We start from the raw sequence: 18640 nt of genomic DNA, 5'->3' as shown, positions 1-18640 counted from the left end.
CAGCAGCTATCCAAACAGTTGTCATTTATGATCCCTAAGGTGACTTGCAGAAAGTCCAGGCCTCATTTTATCATGCTGTTATTAATATTTTCAGAGGTATTCACAAGAAAACAATACTGATGAAGTGAGAAAAGATTGTGCTGAAATTTCTGAACTTCAGGAGACTCATAAATGCTGCCATAGAGAAAAGACAGAATATCTACAAAGGAATAGGAATCAGGTTCAAATCAGAATTCTCAACTGCAACTTTGGATGGCTGGGAACTTTTAAAATGATTTCAACGTTTTCTAATAAAGGGTTCACTGATAATCACTCTTTTCAAATTATATAAAATATACTGACTACAGAATTTTCTTCAAGAATTTAGGCAGCAAGGATCTGCTCTAGTACTACATGAGTAAAAACTTTCCACATAAATATATAACTGAAAAAATTTTAAGTTAATTAATTTTTCATAGATAGTATGTACACATAGTACAAATATTTTAAAATTTTATTTATTTATTTTTTCCCCCAAAGCCCCAGTAGATAGCTGTGTGTCATAGTTGCACATCCTTCTAGTTGCTGTATGTGGGACGCGGCCTCAGCATGGCTGGAGAAGCAGTGCGTCGGTGCACGCCCAGGATCCGAACCCGGGCCGCCAGCAGCGGAGCTCGCGCACTTAACCGCTAAGCCACGGGGCCGGCCCCACATAGTACAAATATTTTAAATGCACAAAAGAGTATCATGAAAATAAATTTTCGTCTTATCTTTGTGCTCTAGCCAGTCAATCATCTCTCTAAGCATAATAAGATTAACTTTTTAAAAAAATGTGCTTAGCTCCAGGCTGAGTTTTTACAACAGGTTTATTGAGATATAATTCACATACCATAAAATTCACCCTTTCATAGTGTAAAATTCAGTGGTTTTTAGCAAATTCAAAAGTTGTACAACCATCACTACTACCTAATTCTAGAACATTTACATCACCCCAGAAAGAAACCCCAAACTCATTAGCAGTTACTCCTCATTTCCCTTATTTCTAGCCCCTGGCAATCACGAATCTACTTTCTGTCTCTATGGATTTGCCTGTTCTAGATATTTCATATAAATGGAATAAAAAATGTGTGGTCTTATGTGTCTGGTTTCTTTTATTTAGCATAGTGTTTTCATGGTTCATCCACATTGTAAGACAGCTTGTTTTTAACTAACATGATACTGTGAAATGTTATCAGTATTTGTCCTGCATGGAGAAAAGACAAAAGCAAGAGATGAGTACTTCGATATTTGCTATAATAGTTGTTTATTAGACAGATCTCTTACGCAAGCCAAGGTATTTAGTCATGTTTCAGTGCACATGAATGGCAGTCTGAGGGGCTGAGTTTCACAAGGGGCAGGTCCCAAGAAAGCGAAGCAGATGGGCACAGACAGCATCAGTGGAGAAACATCATAGAGTGTACAATATTTTATGTTAGACAGAAGGTTAGTTAGAGACAGGAAGTTTCATGTCATCAACTGAAAAGGTGGAGAAGCTTTCAAACAAACAAAAATGCATAAGTGATACCTTCTGTACTTTTTAATCCATCAGATCTTGAGGTGACAAATCATAAGCAAACTTCCTAACATTGTTCTAAATCTATACAACTCAGTTAAAAAAAAACTTTTATTGGAAAATATAACAGAGAAAAGTGAAAAATAAATAAATGTCCAGACCAAAGGATTATCAAGAAGGAAACACACTTATAAACACCATCCATGCCAAGACCCAAGAAGCCTCTCTTGAGCCCCCTCAATTAATACCCCCTGTTGCCTATAAAGATAGTCATTATCTTGAGTCTGACACTATTTTTTAATTTTAAGTAAATGGACTCATATTGTGTGTGTTGTTTTTGTTTCTGGTTTCTTTGACTAATATTTTCTGTGAGGATCATCTATGTTGTTGTGTGTAGTTGTAGTTCATTTGCATTGTGGAAACACATGCTTGAATGTACCATGATTTATTTATTCATTTACCCTTACATTTTGGCTCTTTACAGTTCAAGGCTATTATAAATAACGATTCTATATACATTATTGTTTGTGTCTTTTGGTGCACATAAGCCCACATTTCTGTTTGGTTTTTATCTCAAAGTGAAATTACTGGATCATATAGTATTCAAATAATCAACTTTAGTAGAAAAAGTCAGATTTTCAAAGTGTAGTACCAATTTATATTCTCATCAGCAACAAATTTAGGTGTGTTTTTCTTTTTCTTCTATATGGTACTTGAAGAGACTCTTGAATCTTTAGTTTGATATCTTACACAGGATTTGAAAGAATCTTTGTTATTTTATCTCTGAATATTTTTTTCTGCTCTAGTCTCCCAGTCTTCTCCCAGACTTCAATTTCGTCTACACTGGGCACTCTCTATTTTCTATGTCTCTTGTACTATATCCATTTGCTTAACAGTTCCTTCCTTAATTTATCTCTTTTCTCTTGCATTTTACTATAAGAAGCAAGGAGAAATAAGGCTGTACCTTCAACACTTTGCTTGGAAATCTCCTCAGCTAAATATCCAAATTCATCATTTACAAATTCTACTTTATACTCAAAAATAGAACACAATTCAGCCAAGTTGTCGCTTATAACAAGGATCACCTTTCCTCCAATGTCCAATAACATGTTCCTCATTTCTTTCTGCAACCTCACCAGAAGCACCTTTAAGATTCTGCTCATTTTATATGTATTCTCTAAGATGACAGAAGGTTTCTCTACTGTACTCCTCACTTCCATCTAAATCCTCACCAGAACTGCCTTTGATGTCTATATTTCTACTAACTGTCAATTCCAGGCAATCTAAGCTTTTTCTACCATGCACTTAAAATTCTTCCAGCTTCTAGACATTATCCAATTCCAAAGACATTTCCTCATTTTTAGGTATTTGCTACAGCAGGATCTCATTTCTGGTATCAAAATCTGTATTAGTTTTCAAGGACTGCCATAAAAATTACTACAAATTGGGTGGCTTGAAACAACAGGAATTTATTTTCTCACAGTTCTAGAAGTCAGAAGTCTGAAATCAAGATGTTGACAGGGCCATATGTCCTCCAAAGGCTCTAGGGGAGAATCTTTCCCTGCCTCTTCCAGTTCCTAGCCAATCCTGTATTCCTGGGCTTGTGGTACCATAACTCCAATCTCTCTGGTCTCTGCCTCTCTCTTCACAGGGCCTTCTTCTTTGTCTGTCTCTGTGTTTGTGTGTCCCCTCCTCTTCTTATAAGCATACCAGTCATTGGATTTAGGGCTCATTAATCCAGCATGACCTTATCTTAACTAATTACATCTGCAAAGATCCTATTTCCAAGTAATTTCACGTTCTGAGGTTGTACGTTTCATGAATTTTCAGTGGATACTATTCAACCCAGTATGCTCTTCAACATCTTTGAACAGAAAGACATAGTCTACATTGTCTGAATAACCTAGTCTGCCAATCCTGGAAGTGAAAGTCTGTTAACAGTTTTAAAATCAAGTAATTTTAATTCATAATATTTTACTAGTGCCCCACATTTTGAGGGATTGGATATTTCTTTGATAAAACTGCTGTAATTAGTCTGGTTGGGGTTAAAGAAAGCATGGGTGGACTATTCTTGTCAAGTTTTATTTTGAGGTTAATTCTTGCTTTGTAATGTGAATTTGGAAGATAACTTTTTCAATGTTATAGGATAAATTGAATAGCATTGGCATTATCTATACCTTGAAGGTCTGATAACTGTTATGGACTGAATGTTTGTGTTCCCCCAAAATACATATGCTGAAGCCCTATCCCCCAATGTGATAGTATTTGGAGATAGGGCCTTTGGGAGGTAATTAGGTTTAGATGAGGTCATGAGGGTAGAGCTCGCATGATGGGATTAGTGTCCTTATAAGTAGAAGAAGAGAGACCAGAGCTCTCTCTCTCCACCATGTGAGGACACAGTGAGAAGACCTCCATCTGCAAGCCAGGAAGACGGTTCTCATCAGGAACTGAATCTGCCAGCATCTTGATCTTAGACTGGTGAATGCTTTTGTATCTATAGCTGTTATTAAAGACCATCGAAAGTAGTCTGCTTTCTGTTGACTACACACTACTTCTGTTATTATACACTTTGACTGTCTTACCTCAGAGATATACCAACTCTGTAGCCCTTCTGCAGGGTCCTTGATCATCTCTTTCTTCCACAGGAAATCATGCTAGTCGGTTACATTGATGGTATTGTGTTGACTGGAACTAGTAAGAAAGAAATAACAATTACTGTAGACATACTGGTAAAATAATTATAGGCCAGATGCTGGGAAGTAAATCTGACCAAAAAATCAGGTTTCTGCCACCTCAGTGAAATTTCTAGGGTTCCAATGGTCTGGGACATGTCAAGATAGCCCTTTCAAAGTGAAGAACAAGTTACTGCATTTGGCTCCTCTTATCACAAAATGCATACTACTATGCAGGCCTCTTTGGATTTTGGAGGCAACAATTACCTCACCTGGGTGTGCTACTCTGACCCACTTACTGAGTAACCTGAAAAGCTGCTAGTTTTGGGCAGGGCCTTGCAACAGATCTGGGCTGCCATGCAAATTGCTCTTCAACTGAGATGTATAACCTAGCAGATCTGTTGGTGCTTGAAACAAATTATCATGCTACCTGAGTTATTCATCACGAACTGGGTCTTGTTTGACCAACATGCCATAAGATTAAACACGCACAGCAGCATTCCATCACCAGATGGAAACCAGATGGGTCTAAGCAGGTCCTAAAAGCATAAGTAAGTTGCATGAGCAAGTGCCACAAATGCCCATGTTCTATACTCCCGCAATAATGCCTCCTCCCCTCTCAACCTGCACCTATGGTTTCATGGAGCATTCTCTACGGCCAGTTAACTGAGGAAGAAATATTTGAGCCTCGCTTACAGAAGGCTTTGTATGAAATGCTGTCAATATCCCCAAGTAAACAGTTGTAGCACTACAGTCCCACTCTGGACTGACTCTGAAGGACAATAGTGCAAGACAGTATGGGAGTGGCTTTTCCCTAGTGATCCACTAGTGAAATTTTGACTTAACATCCCTGCAACTGTGGCTTTGCTGGTCTAGAAGTCTTATTTTCAAGGGAAGAATGCTTCTATCAGGAGATAAGGCAATAATCCCATTAAACTGGAAGTTAAGGCTGCCGCCTGGTCACTTTGGGATCCTCATGCCAATCAATCAACAGGCAAATACAATGAGTTACTCTGTTAGCTTGGGTGATTGATTTTGATTAGCAAGGGGAAACTGGGATACTACAACTCAATGAGAGTAAGGAGGAATATGTCTGGAATGCATGAGATCCCCTGGGGGACCTCTTAGTACTCCTGTTCTTGCCAAATTCCTCCCTCAATTTCTATATTCCTGGACTAGGTTTATGTCTATCTGTGACAAAGGACTCTAGCATCTTCCGCAGGACACTCATACCATTGAAGGTGAGAGTTTGGAGGCAATGAGAGATCAGTGGGGTCTCTCGGTCTTCATGGGTCCACCCATCCCCACAGGTTCTAATGTGTCTTTGCTTCTTGCACTTCATGTCCCTCTTCTCTTCCCAACTGCCTCCCCTGCTGACCTCAGACTGCAATAAGAATCACTACTCCCACAATTGCATAATGTCCATTCCTTATAATAAATCTCTTATTATACATGTATATATCCTAGCAGTTCTGTTTCTCTGGTTGAACTCTGACTGACATAGCTGCCTACATTTCTGACTTGTTCTAACTTTTCTGTTCTGACTTCTCCCTCCTGGCCTGGTACTCATTTTATTCATGTTCTCTAGGGTTTCAGCATTGACTTCTTCTCTCCTTACACATTCTTTGTAGACAAGCTCATCAATTCTCAATAACTCTCACCTATATGCCCTGCCCTTTTAAATTGTATCTTCAGACCAAACTTGTCTCTTGAACTTGAGTGACGTTTCTGCCAGCTGTCAGAGCATCTCTAATTGGATATCTCATAGATATCCTAGACTCAACATTTCCAAAAATGAATTCATATTCCTGATCTTGGTAAGGACACTATACATTCAGTAACCTAAGTCATATCAGTACCTATTGTAACCCTTATCATGAAGCTTTGTTATAATCATATCCTCAGCCCCACTAGTCTACAAGGTATTGAAGAAAGACAGCAATGTGTTATTCTTCTTATCGTAAGCACTCAGCATGATGAACAATACATAGTAGGTACTTATATGTTTAATGAATGAATACATGAATGAACAAATGACTAAATAAATGGATTCACAGAAACTGCAGAGAGATAATAAGTGGCAACATAGAAGAGGAATAGAACATAGCTATTTGAAAAAACTATAATTTGAAGATCTAAATGTATGGTATAATTTTCCAAAAATTGTAAATACACAGCTTTCCTAAAATATTTTTTAACCAGAAGGTTTCAATAAAAAGAAGTACCAGTATTTTAAATTGCTAGAGTTTCCTTACTTTTTAATATTCATTGAATTTTGTACATAAAGTGCTTCAGGTATTTAATTTAAATATGACAGTATGTAAAGCTTTGAGATTTATAATAGTGGAAGTAAACTTTCACAGACCAAAATATGTTTTCATTTTTATAATAGAAATTTTATAATTAAATACAATTTACGCTAAGTAACCATAATACTATTGGAAGAAGACATTTATTTTTAGATTAAGGACAGCTGCAGAATCTTTACTAGCAAGGGAATGTATAATTTGCTTTTGTGTTATCAGAAAAACAACTCCAGTTGTCAATTTATCTGCTAGAAAAATAATTAAATGCCTAAATGCAAACAGAGTAAAAAAATATAAGATTCTGCCTTCAATTTGCATTAATATAATTGTACTCCATGGCTGACTTATCAAATTATTCTTCTCTGAAGAAGCTATTTCCTTACTGTCACACATTAGTAACAACACATAATCACTATACCTTCCAGAATTTTCTAGGCTTAATCTTCAGAGAAACTATATAAGAGAAATCATTTTTTTGGAGTGCTATTGATATACTGCCTAGATTTTTTTTAGAACTATTCACTGTACAACTTACATTTAATTTGGACAACTAATATTTATACTTTTTTTGTATTTTAAAATTGTTCACAAAATTAAATCAAAGGAACAAGAAATCCAGATGGCACAAGTCTCAGAGTGGGAGGGTAAAAAACAGCTCCAATTTATTTATCAAGGTATTATGCCCTGCAGTTGTTTTATCCTGTGTTTAGATACAAAACTTTTTATGAGTCTTCACTGCCTAAAGGATCAAGTCCCAAATCTAAAATTCTCAAAAATCTCGGTTAACCTTTTCCATTTCATTTTCTATAACTCCTCTCTATGCAACCTAAGCTACCATCACACTGAACTCGTCTCAACTCTTTCCACACATTATGCACTTACACTATAAACTTCCATTTCTTCTGCCTTATTCAGGCTATTTCATCTATATGGAATGCAAATCTCCCTCTTTTTTGGCCTGATCATTCTGCAAATATCATAGTCTTCATTAAGTTCTTCACAGGCCCCACAGTCTTATCTCTTTTTGTATTATCAATATTTTCATTTTTGTATCCTTATTGCCCAAATCTAAGCTTGATATCAACAGGGAGATAAAATATAATTTTTTCCCAGTAAGGATATTAAATATTTGTGAACAAAAAGACAATCTACCACAGTCTGCCCTTCTGATTATAAACATTCAGATCTTTCTCCCTTCCTCTTTCAAAATATACTCACCCTCCTCACCAAGGGAGATTACCTAAAAGTCCTATACTGTCATTGTTTCCAGCTCAACGCCCATGATCTGAGTGATGCTGTAGTCTCTGTGTTCTGGGTATGTCCCCTCTTGATCCGGAGACCTATGAGGTAACAAAGTCAAGTTATTTGCCCCATAACACACAAAATACAATGGTGGAACAGGGACTGGGTAACCACAATGAATGATCCTATCCAGAAAAAAAAACCATGGGAGGTACACACTGGTCCTGAAATCTCACGAGGCAGAAGTTGCTGCTGACTGAACATATGGAATATTCCTTGAATAGGCCCTGATTTTGCTATCTGGGGATTAGTTCTAGTCCACTCTTCTCTGCGGCTCCTGTCTCACTTCTGGGAAGTCTTGCCTTAGATCCATCTAAAGAAAACATTAGGGAACAGGCGCTCCTTGGAAGATGAACACATCTTTCAACCTGCTTCTCATCTCCAGAAGATTGGGGAGTCCAAGTATCATTTCACATCTCAAACAGTCACAGTCTCTTTAATCCAAGGCTGATGGTTCTTTTAGCAGTAGTCTACTTTTCTTCTATTGGATTCCAGCCAACTCCACCCATCAATGGCCATACTCATAAGTCTTTTTAGACACACCTCTTTCTTTCACTAGATTTAATTTTAGTCACCTTGATCGTATCAGGTTTTGGTGAGAGAGCTACAGCCTTATCTATTTGTCCAGACTTTCAAATTGTTCAGTTGAAAGGATGTGTTGAGGCACCTTAATTTATTGAGATGTTTCAACAAAGGTGTGATGGCTACATTCTTGACTGGGTCATTATCTTGAGGATTTACTTGACTTTTTTGGCCAAACATCTTCTCACTTTTGTCACATACAGCTGGAGATGAGAATCAGTCGCATCTTCCGACTCTACAAGTCTGAATTTCCAGATGCTCCATTCCCTGTCGTTACAGCTTGCAAACTGACCAATTATTTTCTTAGTCCGTCTCTTTATTGTATTGCCTTGTCAACTGTTGCCAATAGTAACTGACATATGCCGCCATTTCACTGAAAACCATGAGTTCATCAGGGATGGTAACTGCCTTCCAATTAATTGAAAACTGTTTCACCAAATGTTCCAGCACTTCATAACACAGATCGCAATCTTTCCAGCCTCTGGTAATAGTTACCTTGTCAGCTGTTGCTGGGACCTAAATCCAATGCCACATATTTTAGGATTTTTATTATGATAACATGTCACCACACTTTTAGTGCCAAATTCTTTATTAGCCAGACTAGGCTAGGTTATGGTGCAGTAACAAACTACTCTCAAATCTGGTGACTCGCAACAATAAAGGTTTATTTCTCATTCTCAATACATGTCCATTGCAGGTCAGCAATGTCTCTGCTCCAAGTAGTTTTCACCCTAACACCCAAGCCTCTATCTAGAACATTGCTGATCTCGTGGCAGAGACAAAAGAGAAAACACAGCACATATTGGCTCCTAAAGCTTCTGCTTATGCATGACACATGTTACTTTTCACATCTCATTTTCTGATAAAGTAAGTCATCTTATCAAGCCTGACATCAATGAGGCACGTAAGTGATATCCTCTTCCAGGGAGAGGCAGCAGGTATTTGTATATAATATAATCTACCACACATATCAATCCTACTTCTAAAGTTAAAATTTATTTTTACAATACGTATCTTCTACTATGGCTTCTTTTTCTAGCCTGTCACTTCTACTCTTCAAATCTCTGCTTAAAATATAGGTCACAGACTTTTTCTCCTAACTTTAACGTGCAAAATTTAAACTTTTACAATTTGACATTTGGTTAATATTTAATGAAATTTATATTCTGTAACTCTGCTTTATTAACATTTCCAAAGGCATCACTTAACTACCTATATTATCGTTACCTCTAGAAACTAGGTCAATGACAAAAAAGTAAGCCACTGGATTTTACTTTCTTATTAACAGTGGTATTTCTATATACCTATTTATTTATTTTATTATCAACTGTTATTACTAAAAATAAAATATTGCAAAGAGAGGTCTTCCTCCTAATTTCTTTGCTGAAAGCCTACCTACACTTATTGCTGTTAGGTTTCTGTGTTCAGTTCTAAATATTTTCTGTTTTTTCTGCTAATTTTTTTAAACATAGCCATACTCCTTACCATAGTCTATAAGGTCAATGTCAGAGAGACCTTTACAAGCTCTCTGATCTCGTTTTCTTCTCTCCTTTGTTATAGATCAGCCACACTGGCCTCCTATGTTTTTTTTTTTTTTTAATCTCAAAACCATTTCTCTTGACAACTGGAATGTTCTTCCCTCAGATCTTCACCAGGTTACTTCCTTCTTTTCATTTAGGTTTCAGCTCAAATACTGCCTCCTCAGAGGGACCTTCCGTGTCCACTCCCATTAAAGTAACCTTCTTTCCTCCACTCTCCCATTATTCTATTTCATTGGTTTATTATCACTATCTAAAATTATCTTAATTGTTTGTTTATCATTTGTCTTCCCAACCAGCATGTAAACTCCCTTAGGGCTGAACAATTTTCTCATTCACTATCTTCCTAGTTAGAACAGTGCCTGGTGCAGAGTAGGTACTTAATACAGATTTACTTAACGAATGAAAAAGACACCAGTCTTCCTAAGCTTCACGACATGTCATCTTAATAATCATCATTTATCTTGTTTTCCCTACCTTGCTGGCCATATTTACTCTCCCAAGCATTGCATGTTAGAATTACTTATGAATTCATGTCCCTTATGTCTCTTGTCACTCTACCTTCTCTCCCTAAACCAGCACATTCAGTCATATGGCTTCATTTCCCATCAGTAAATTGACTCCTAAATATATTCTTCTAGTCTAGATCTCTCTTCTGTCACAAAGGTCTTTGTGGCTCTCAATTCAATCGAGGGCCAGGACCTGAGGGTTTAAGGATCACATTGACAGGACTATTGCCATCTTTAAGTCATTTACTAGTTTTTAACTTCTGCCCGTAAGCGACAGTCTCAGACAGGAAGCAGCTGCATCTTCTTAAACCGCAGTCGCTGACCTTAGCGGCGAGAGACCCGACCCGCCCTGCAGGCGCCCGGCGCTCGGCAGCTACAGGCGCCGCGCCGCTCCCTCAGCGGCAGTCAGGCCCAGCCGGCGCGCGCCCGGCACGCGCGCCCCCAGCGCCTCGACGCGCGGCCCCGGCTCGCAGGCCTCCAGCAAGAGGACTCCGCTTGCGGAACGTCCGACCCGTCCGTCCGCCCGCCTGCCCAATTTCTCAATGCGTGGCTTCCCAAGAAAGTGCCTGTCTAGTCAATCGAAGTGTTCTGGTTTCGACGCAAAAAATTACCCGTCAGAAATATACATAGCACAGGAATGAGAATGTTTCGCTTTGGAGTGGAACGCTGAAGGTTTCACCAGGTTACACCAGTCGCGTCAGGCACTGGATCAAAGCAGGCACTATTAAGGACAGCCGCATCCGGGCCCTCCTGCCGCAAGCTGCCCGGCGAGCCAGGGGTCCTTCAAGTAGGAGGTCCTGGGTGACTTTGAACGTCCGCTCATCCTAGGTGTGGAGACTACTGAGTCTCTGGGTGTGAAGGTTTGTTTTGCTTCGCCTCCGGAGCCGAGGCCTCTGCCGCAATCATGTTCCGCCAGATCTTCACTCAGGCCAAGAAACATCCGAGCGTAAGTTCGTGACCGCTTTCCCGGTGTCCTCACCTGTCCATCCTATGTCAGGTGAAGGCTGCCTCAGCCCCCTGGGAGCTTGCTCCTTCACAGCCACTTACCGTTCCTCGGGGTTGGAGCTTGCATCACTGCGTGCTCTTCTGGTTGTCCCAGGCTCTCGAGCTCTGACCTTCCACGCCATGCATTGCGGGGTTTGGGCTGGCGGGCGGAAGGTGAGGGATTCCTTTGAGGAAAATAAACTAGTAAACGTTGGATCGATCTGGGGGCCGCGCCCTCTTGCAGGTTGATGGGACCAAGAGGGACAGTTGTGCGGTGCGTGGGTTAGAGGCCAGCAACAGTCGGGTTTTCTATCTGTTGTGCTGTCTGTTAAGGATCTTGTACTCACCGCATTGCACCACCAGGCCTTGTGGCAATGAGGGTCTGTGATCTTGGCATCCTCTTGACATTTTTGGGGAGTTTGGTGGCGCAGAGTTTAAACGCAGTTAAGTTCTTTTGTATCTTTCGTTTTCCCCTAGCACATCAACGTGTTGTGGTCTTAAAACTCCATTACGCAATCTTGCGTCTTGATCTTAAACTCAGTTGCCTAACAACGCATTAAGCATTGGTAGCGGGTACGTTTTCAGAGATTATGCCTAAAACCGATATTTGTAATAGGAGTGTTTCTGTTTGCTCGTTCAGACTCTTCATTTCACAGCATTTGTTTTTCATAACATCTATATCGAGACAAGTTTAAACAATTTGCCGAACGCTTGTTTTTCAAGCCTCGAGATAAAGGAAGCTGGGAAATTTAATGTTACTGATGTATAAATATTAGAGAAGTGAAGAACACTTGATATATTTTCTTGGAAATTTTAAAATTTGAAGATAATTTTTTCCACATTAAACCAGAATCATCTTCACATCCTTTGGAAATTCCATTTCTTTCTTTTGAACACAGTTGAAAGAAGTCTTACCTCAATGTAGGGGCCACCTTTATTCAGATTTTTAGGCAAGATAAAAAAATAGCAATTTGAGACTTGGGAATCAGTGTGTAGAAACTACTGTAGCTTTTCTGTTATCTGCATCTAGGTATTTGAAGATGGTGATTAATTCTTGTCTATTTTGTGTTTGCTTCTAGTTGATCCCCCTCTTCATATTTATTGGAGCCGGAGGAACTGGAGCAGCGCTGTATGTCTTGCGCTTGGCGATGTTCAATCCAGATGTCAGGCAAGTACATAAAAATGTTTAGAGCTTGGATGATTTATTAAGCTGGTTTAGGAGCCACAGTCTTTCTAGGGAGGCAACATCAAGTACTAGTAGAAAGAACCTGAGTTTTGTAGTCATGCAGTAAGTTCAGATCCTAGTTCTGCTGTTGTCATTTATTTTTCGTGGTTCATGAGATCATCTAAATTTCTCTGAGTCTCATTTTCTCATTGGTACAGTAGAACTGCTAATACCTATCTTGTAACATTGTGAGGGTTGAGATAATAACTATTTTTATAAAATACTTAATCAAGGTTGCTGGTAAGTATAAATTTTTTTTTGCTTGCTTTTCCACAATAGGGAATGTTTCTTTTTGAAGTTGGAAAACAGGCAACGAAAAGATTAGTTTGTTGTTAGTCTATGCACTTTTTTATATATCACTTCATTGATGAAATAGAAAGCTTTGGTAAAAGCCAAGTGTAAGGTTTCCTGTGACAGGGATAGGGATAAGGACAGCTGCCCCAAGAGGCTGTGTGTTCTACCTCTTTGCTAATTGATTACATGGGATTGCTTATTATAGATCCTGTTTTTGTTTCAGCTCCATAATGAAAACAACACCATACTTCACCTAATAGAAAAGGAGATTGATCTGTTCAAAATATTAGCTTCTTAAGAAGTATAAAACTATTTTAAATAGTATTTTGTTACTATAACAAGTACAATGTCTTATTCCTTTTAGTTGGGACAGGAAGAATAACCCGGAACCCTGGAACAAACTGGGTCCCAATGATCAATACAAGGTAAGCTGCAGAATGGTTTCAGAATTGTTGGGAAGTGTCTTTTAGTAAGTTTTGTCATGGAGTAATGTTTTTTGAAATTGGATGTACAAGGAAAATTCCATTATAATGACTTTTGAGGAGCTGCTAGATTGTTCTGTCAAATTAAAATGAGATAGTTTTCTAATGAATATTTTTTCTAAGGATTTTATTCAGAGATATTAGACTCTGGATATGAAATTAAGATAATTAAGATTCTAAAACTTCAGTGTACATAGGCGTCATCTGGAGAGGTGGTTAAAACACAGAATCTTCAGCTCTGCCCCTAGAAATTCTGACTCAGTTGATCTGTTGTGGAGACTGAGAATTTGCATTTCTAATAAGGTTTCAGATGATGCTGATGCTGCTGGTCCGTGGACCGCACTTTCAGTGGCACTAATTTAGTGGATGGTTGGGTTGACTGGTTGAAATATTTCAGGTGACAATTAGTAGGAAGAAGTGAAAGTCAGTTGAAACTTTTAATTTTACCATGAACCTTCCAGGTAAACTTTATAACATCTTTTCTGAAGAGTGGTTTGTGGAAGTACTCTTCCAAAGAATGATTTCATGGACTGAGACCATTTATTTTATTGAGATATAATTGACATAACATTGTATGTGTTTGAGGTTTGGTTTGATACATTGCAATATGATTACTACACTAGTGTTAGCTAACACCTTTGTCGCATCACATAATTATTATTTTTTGTGTTGAGAACAGTTATCTAGTCTCTTAGCAGCTCTGAAGTTTATAATACAGTATTGTTAACTATAATCACTATGTTTTACATTAGATCTCCAGAACTTATTTATTTACTGGTTGTAAGTTTGTACTCTTAAAGGACATCTCCCCCATTCCCCCACCCCCAGACCCTGGTGACCACCATTCTACTTTCTGTTTTACAAATTCAGCTTTTTTAGATTTCACATGTAAGTGATATCACATAGTGTTTGTCTTTCTGTCTGACTTATCTCAGTTAGCATAATGCCCTCAAGGACCATCCATGTTGTCACAAATCTGAGGCCATTTGTTGATTCCCCAAACATTAGCTTCCTTATGTGTAAAAGTTTTGCATACAGAGACAAACTGTAGCAATGTCAAAAAAATAAAATAAAAACAAAAACAAACCAGGGCAACTTCATTAAGGTATAATTCACATACTATACAATTTACCCAAGTGTATAACTCACCCATGCAATTTCCACTATACCAGGCTGCTTCATCAAAAGAAGGAAATAGCAGTTTGCTTAAGCACTCTCAAGAAGAGGTGTCCTTGCTGCTGAGTGTCCAGAACCCCTTAGCAGATAGACATCCATGATGGAGATGAATGCTATCATTACTGATAACAGCAACTTTTAAGATAATTATCACCTTTTGCCGATTCCAAGCTTTCTATTCGTCCTTCTGATTATAATTTGACTTCCAAATCTCTAAACAGATCTCCCTACAAGAAACAAAAATGCACCAGCAAAGCTGAAACGAGCCATCTAATCTATGTGTTACATTTTGCTCCCAAAAATGATAAGCAAGCACCCCGATTTATTTTTCTCTAATTTTGTTTAAATTAAGTCTATTCTAGAGAAAATGATTCCATATCCAATAAACTGAGGAAAAAAAAAAAAAACCCAGCCCATGGTCCTTCCACCAAAGAGCATATTGGAGTTTCTGGGTATACGCAGTTCAGAAAAGCTCTGCAGGTAATTCTGATAATGAAGCCAGTTACCAATGCCCTGGAATATAACATATGCCAGTACGAGGCCATGTGAATTGGAAACAACAGAATGTTGCTATAACAAAAATCTAGTGTGTGTGGCATAGATTGAGCTCTGAGTAGCTATGACACTGATATTAGAGACTGGAAAGATGAATTGTATTATATAATGGCAAAATATTTGATAAAGTCACCTGCTATAACTTGGAAGGTAGACCATGTGTCTAAAGAACTTGTTATAGAACAAGATTTTGGAAAACAGGATGTTATTTATTATTAGCTGTATTTGCCAAGAGATGAGCTTATAGAGGAATTGGGTGATTTGCAAGGAAAAATAAAAGGGAACCAGGTCCAGAAACCGTGAGCTGAAGCCTACTACTACTGCTTCTAAACCCACATAGTGAGGTAGGCTAGATTATTCTGTCATTCACTGTGCCTCACCTAAGAGAATTTGTTTTTCTGGTGGCCCATTGACATCAGGCTTGGCTGTGTGACTTGCTCTGGCAAATCATAGGTGAGGGGAAGTGATATCTGCCACTTCTGAACCAGTGTGTGATTTCCCTATTGTTCTTTTCCATCTGTTGTGAGACCAAAGTTGACATTAAGGGTTACTCATTCAGCCCAGGGTTGGAATGAATAAACATGGAACAGTCAGCTTATAAAATGGCGTATAATGTGAGTGAAAAATAAACCTTTGTTTTTGTAAGCCACTAAGATTTAGGGGTTATTTGTTGCCACTTTACAATCTAGCAAAAGCTAACTAATACAAACAAGAGAGGGGACTAAAATAGGATTTAAGCATCAAAGGCCCAGCACCGCTTCTCCACTGAATAAAATGCCCCAAAGCCAAGATGAGAATATGTTGCACCTTCCTAGCTGTTGTTCCGGAGACAGTCAAGGTAGCCACCATTAAATTGAGAAAAACAATGGGGACATGGAAGCTGAAAAATAAAGCAGATGTGAAAATTACTTCAACAGAGAATTTTGATACTGGCATGTGGAACCAAGTGGAAGCAAATACATCAGAAGCCTGCTTAGTTGAGAAAATAGGCAAAGATAACTGTGACCTTTCCACTCTGCATGGGTGAGGGGCTTGATCCTGCTGCTTCTTATTCATTGTTTGGCAAATCATATAATTTGATCTTCACTTGCCTCTTTTATAAAATAAGAATGAGTAATTAAGAGTAAGAATGATTTTACTGAGTATCTTGCTGAGTAAAAATTAGTTAATTGTGATAATTAAATAAGATAAACATAAAGCTTTCTGGTCACAGTGCCTGGCATCTATTAGAAGAGCCCAACAAATGTTTATTTTCTTCTTAATGTATAACCTGCAGTTCCTTTTATAAATATTCCCTCCATATTTTGTTAACATGTTAGAGATAGCACAGTTAGTTTCTTTTTTTAAGTTTCATTGTCTAGGTTCAGTTGCTTCATAAGAGAACACTGTCAGAACAAAGAATACTACTTTATGGCTTATTCATACTTCTCTGTCTATAAAAGTCTATATGTACCTCAAGGATAAGCTTTACAACCAGGGAATTTTTGTTTTTTAAAAGTCAAGTAAAACAAGAATTTTTCAGTTAGAGATAAAGAAGTTAGGGTATGTTTGGAGAAATTAAAAAAAAGTATTTGAAGAAATAATGGATACAGATTTTTGAGCTTCTTCCTTAAAAACTCTGAAGAAAATGTTGATGATTCTGCAGTTTTGGTTCTTTTGGAGTTAAATAGTGTACGCTTCAAGTAATTATAGCACAACTTCTTCAGTGTTTGGCACAAGAATGAGTAAACCTAAGGTTATAGCCTTATTTGGGCTTATGTACAAATCCTAATGTTTCCTCAGTAGGAACTGGAGCAGTTTCAAATACAAATTATTAAAAAAAAAGTTGAGAGAGGCATTTTTTTAAGCAATCATAGTAAGATTTATTTCTATAATTAAGTTTAATTGAATATAAGGAAATTTCAAATTTTTCAAATGTACAGTATTATTTAAAAGCAAAAAGACGGTACTATTTAAAAAGTTTTGTAGTAGAGGTGGTTAGGTGTAGTTTGATGTTGATGCAATATAGGTTAGGAAATTAAAGAAACTTCTAAGTGAGAGATACAGAAGATAGAAAAGCCATCAAGGCAAGCCAGTTTGTGTCTAAAAAGTTATGTAAACCACACAACAAAGCATTACTTTATATAGTAGCCTATCTTGGTTGCTATAAATCTCTTCTATCTAAATTATAGTGCTTTGCTAACCAAGTAGGGATGATAATTCTTGGTGTTCCTCTGTTCTGTTGGATATTCGCTTGAGTACAGGTGGAAGTAAAAACATAAGAACTGGACATATATATCAGAAGGAATTCTTAATTATTCACTTTGAAATAGAAGGAATTTTAATAGGTTCTAACAGATTATACTAATACTATTCTGAGGTAGATTGAATATTTTTACTTTACCAAAACCATTATTAAAGGACTGAGATTTTAGTGTCTTTTCTTTGCATGACTTCCATATTGTTAAATATTCTTAATAAAAAATTCATGTCTGTAGTAGTTACTACAGAAAGCTGAATAAAAATAATTCTAAAACTTCTGTACCATCTCTGTGTATTTGATAGATTATTTCAAATATCTTTTTTCTTTTCCAAGTTCTTCTCAGTGAATGTGGATTACAGCAAACTGAAGAAAGAAGGTCCAGAATTCTAAGTGAAATGTTTCACTATAAAGTTGCTGAGAATGAAGGTCTTCCAGAAGCCATCCGCACAATTTTCCACTTAACCAGGAAATATTTCCCCTCTAAATGCACGAAATCATGTTGATATATTGTATTGGGGTTTACACTGATTAATAAATATCTGAAACTTGATATGTGTCACTACTTAATGCTGAAAATCTGCTCTGAACTTTATAACTAGGGTATAGGAAATAAACTATTAGAATTTAAGGAATTTCTTGAATTTCTATGTATTTGTGTAAATTTAAAATAAGACTATATGCTACTTAATAAAACACTTTCATTTTGTGTATAGGCCATTGGTAACTTCACTGGAACATGTTTAACAACTAGAACTGGAAATTCCACAAAGGTAAATCAGGAAGAATATTCAGGCCTCTTTGGCTTTGGCAAAATGGAAACCTGGATTTCTGTTACTGGCTGATGTCACAGTATGTGCAGTTGTTAACAATGGGTTTTTCTGTGACATCCTCTTTGCTGAAGATTTTCAAGGTTATCAGTTGCTGTGGTTCAGCTGGGGATTGTGGTTGGATCTGAGGCTATCACTGCTAACTAACCATGGAGCTAGTGGCTAAGAAGAGATCTTGATTGAGAACTTCTGCTGAGTCTTGGCAGGTTTTCAGAGGCCAAGAAGTACATTAGTAGCAATTTTAAGTGGGAAAAGTGTGTGAGTTACCTTTTGTAAAATGGGCTATGGAATTGGAATTCGATTGGAGAAAATGTTAATGTTAACAGGTATTACCTGTTACATGGTCCAGACCTTTTACCAGAGTCTCAAATGGTCCAATGAGTGGAACATTTCAATGGTGGCTAATCAAGAATTA

At 37.7% G+C, this 18640-nt stretch overlaps 1 protein-coding gene across 1 annotated transcript; it reads left to right on the top strand.

Annotated features, from left to right (window-relative positions):
• Positions 1-11222: 11222 nt before the first annotated feature.
• On the top strand, positions 11223-17948 carry COXFA4 (cytochrome c oxidase associated subunit FA4). Its single transcript, XM_004431391.3, has 4 exons — positions 11223-11386; positions 12504-12592; positions 13308-13368; positions 17732-17948. The coding sequence occupies exons 1-4, from the start codon at positions 11345-11347 to the stop codon at positions 17786-17788; spliced, it is 249 nt and encodes an 82-aa protein (XP_004431448.1). The 5' UTR covers positions 11223-11344; the 3' UTR covers positions 17789-17948.
• The last annotated feature ends 692 nt before the right edge of the window (positions 17949-18640 follow it).

Source organism: Ceratotherium simum, chromosome 1 (assembly GCF_057802395.1).
Source record: "Ceratotherium simum simum isolate JZ-2026a chromosome 1, ASM5780239v1, whole genome shotgun sequence".
Lineage (NCBI taxonomy): Eukaryota > Metazoa > Chordata > Mammalia > Perissodactyla > Rhinocerotidae > Ceratotherium > Ceratotherium simum.
This window is presented reverse-complemented; position numbering and strand designations above follow the sequence as displayed.

Coding starts and splice junctions, on each gene's coding strand:
- COXFA4 (XM_004431391.3), top strand. CDS start 11,345: ATGTTCCGCCAGATCTTCACTCAGGCCAAGAAACATCCGAGC. Junction 11,387..12,503: donor AGGCCAAGAAACATCCGAGC/GTAAGTTCGTGA, acceptor GTTTGCTTCTAG/TTGATCCCCCTCTTCATATT. Junction 13,369..17,731: donor GTCCCAATGATCAATACAAG/GTAAGCTGCAGA, acceptor TTCTTTTCCAAG/TTCTTCTCAGTGAATGTGGA.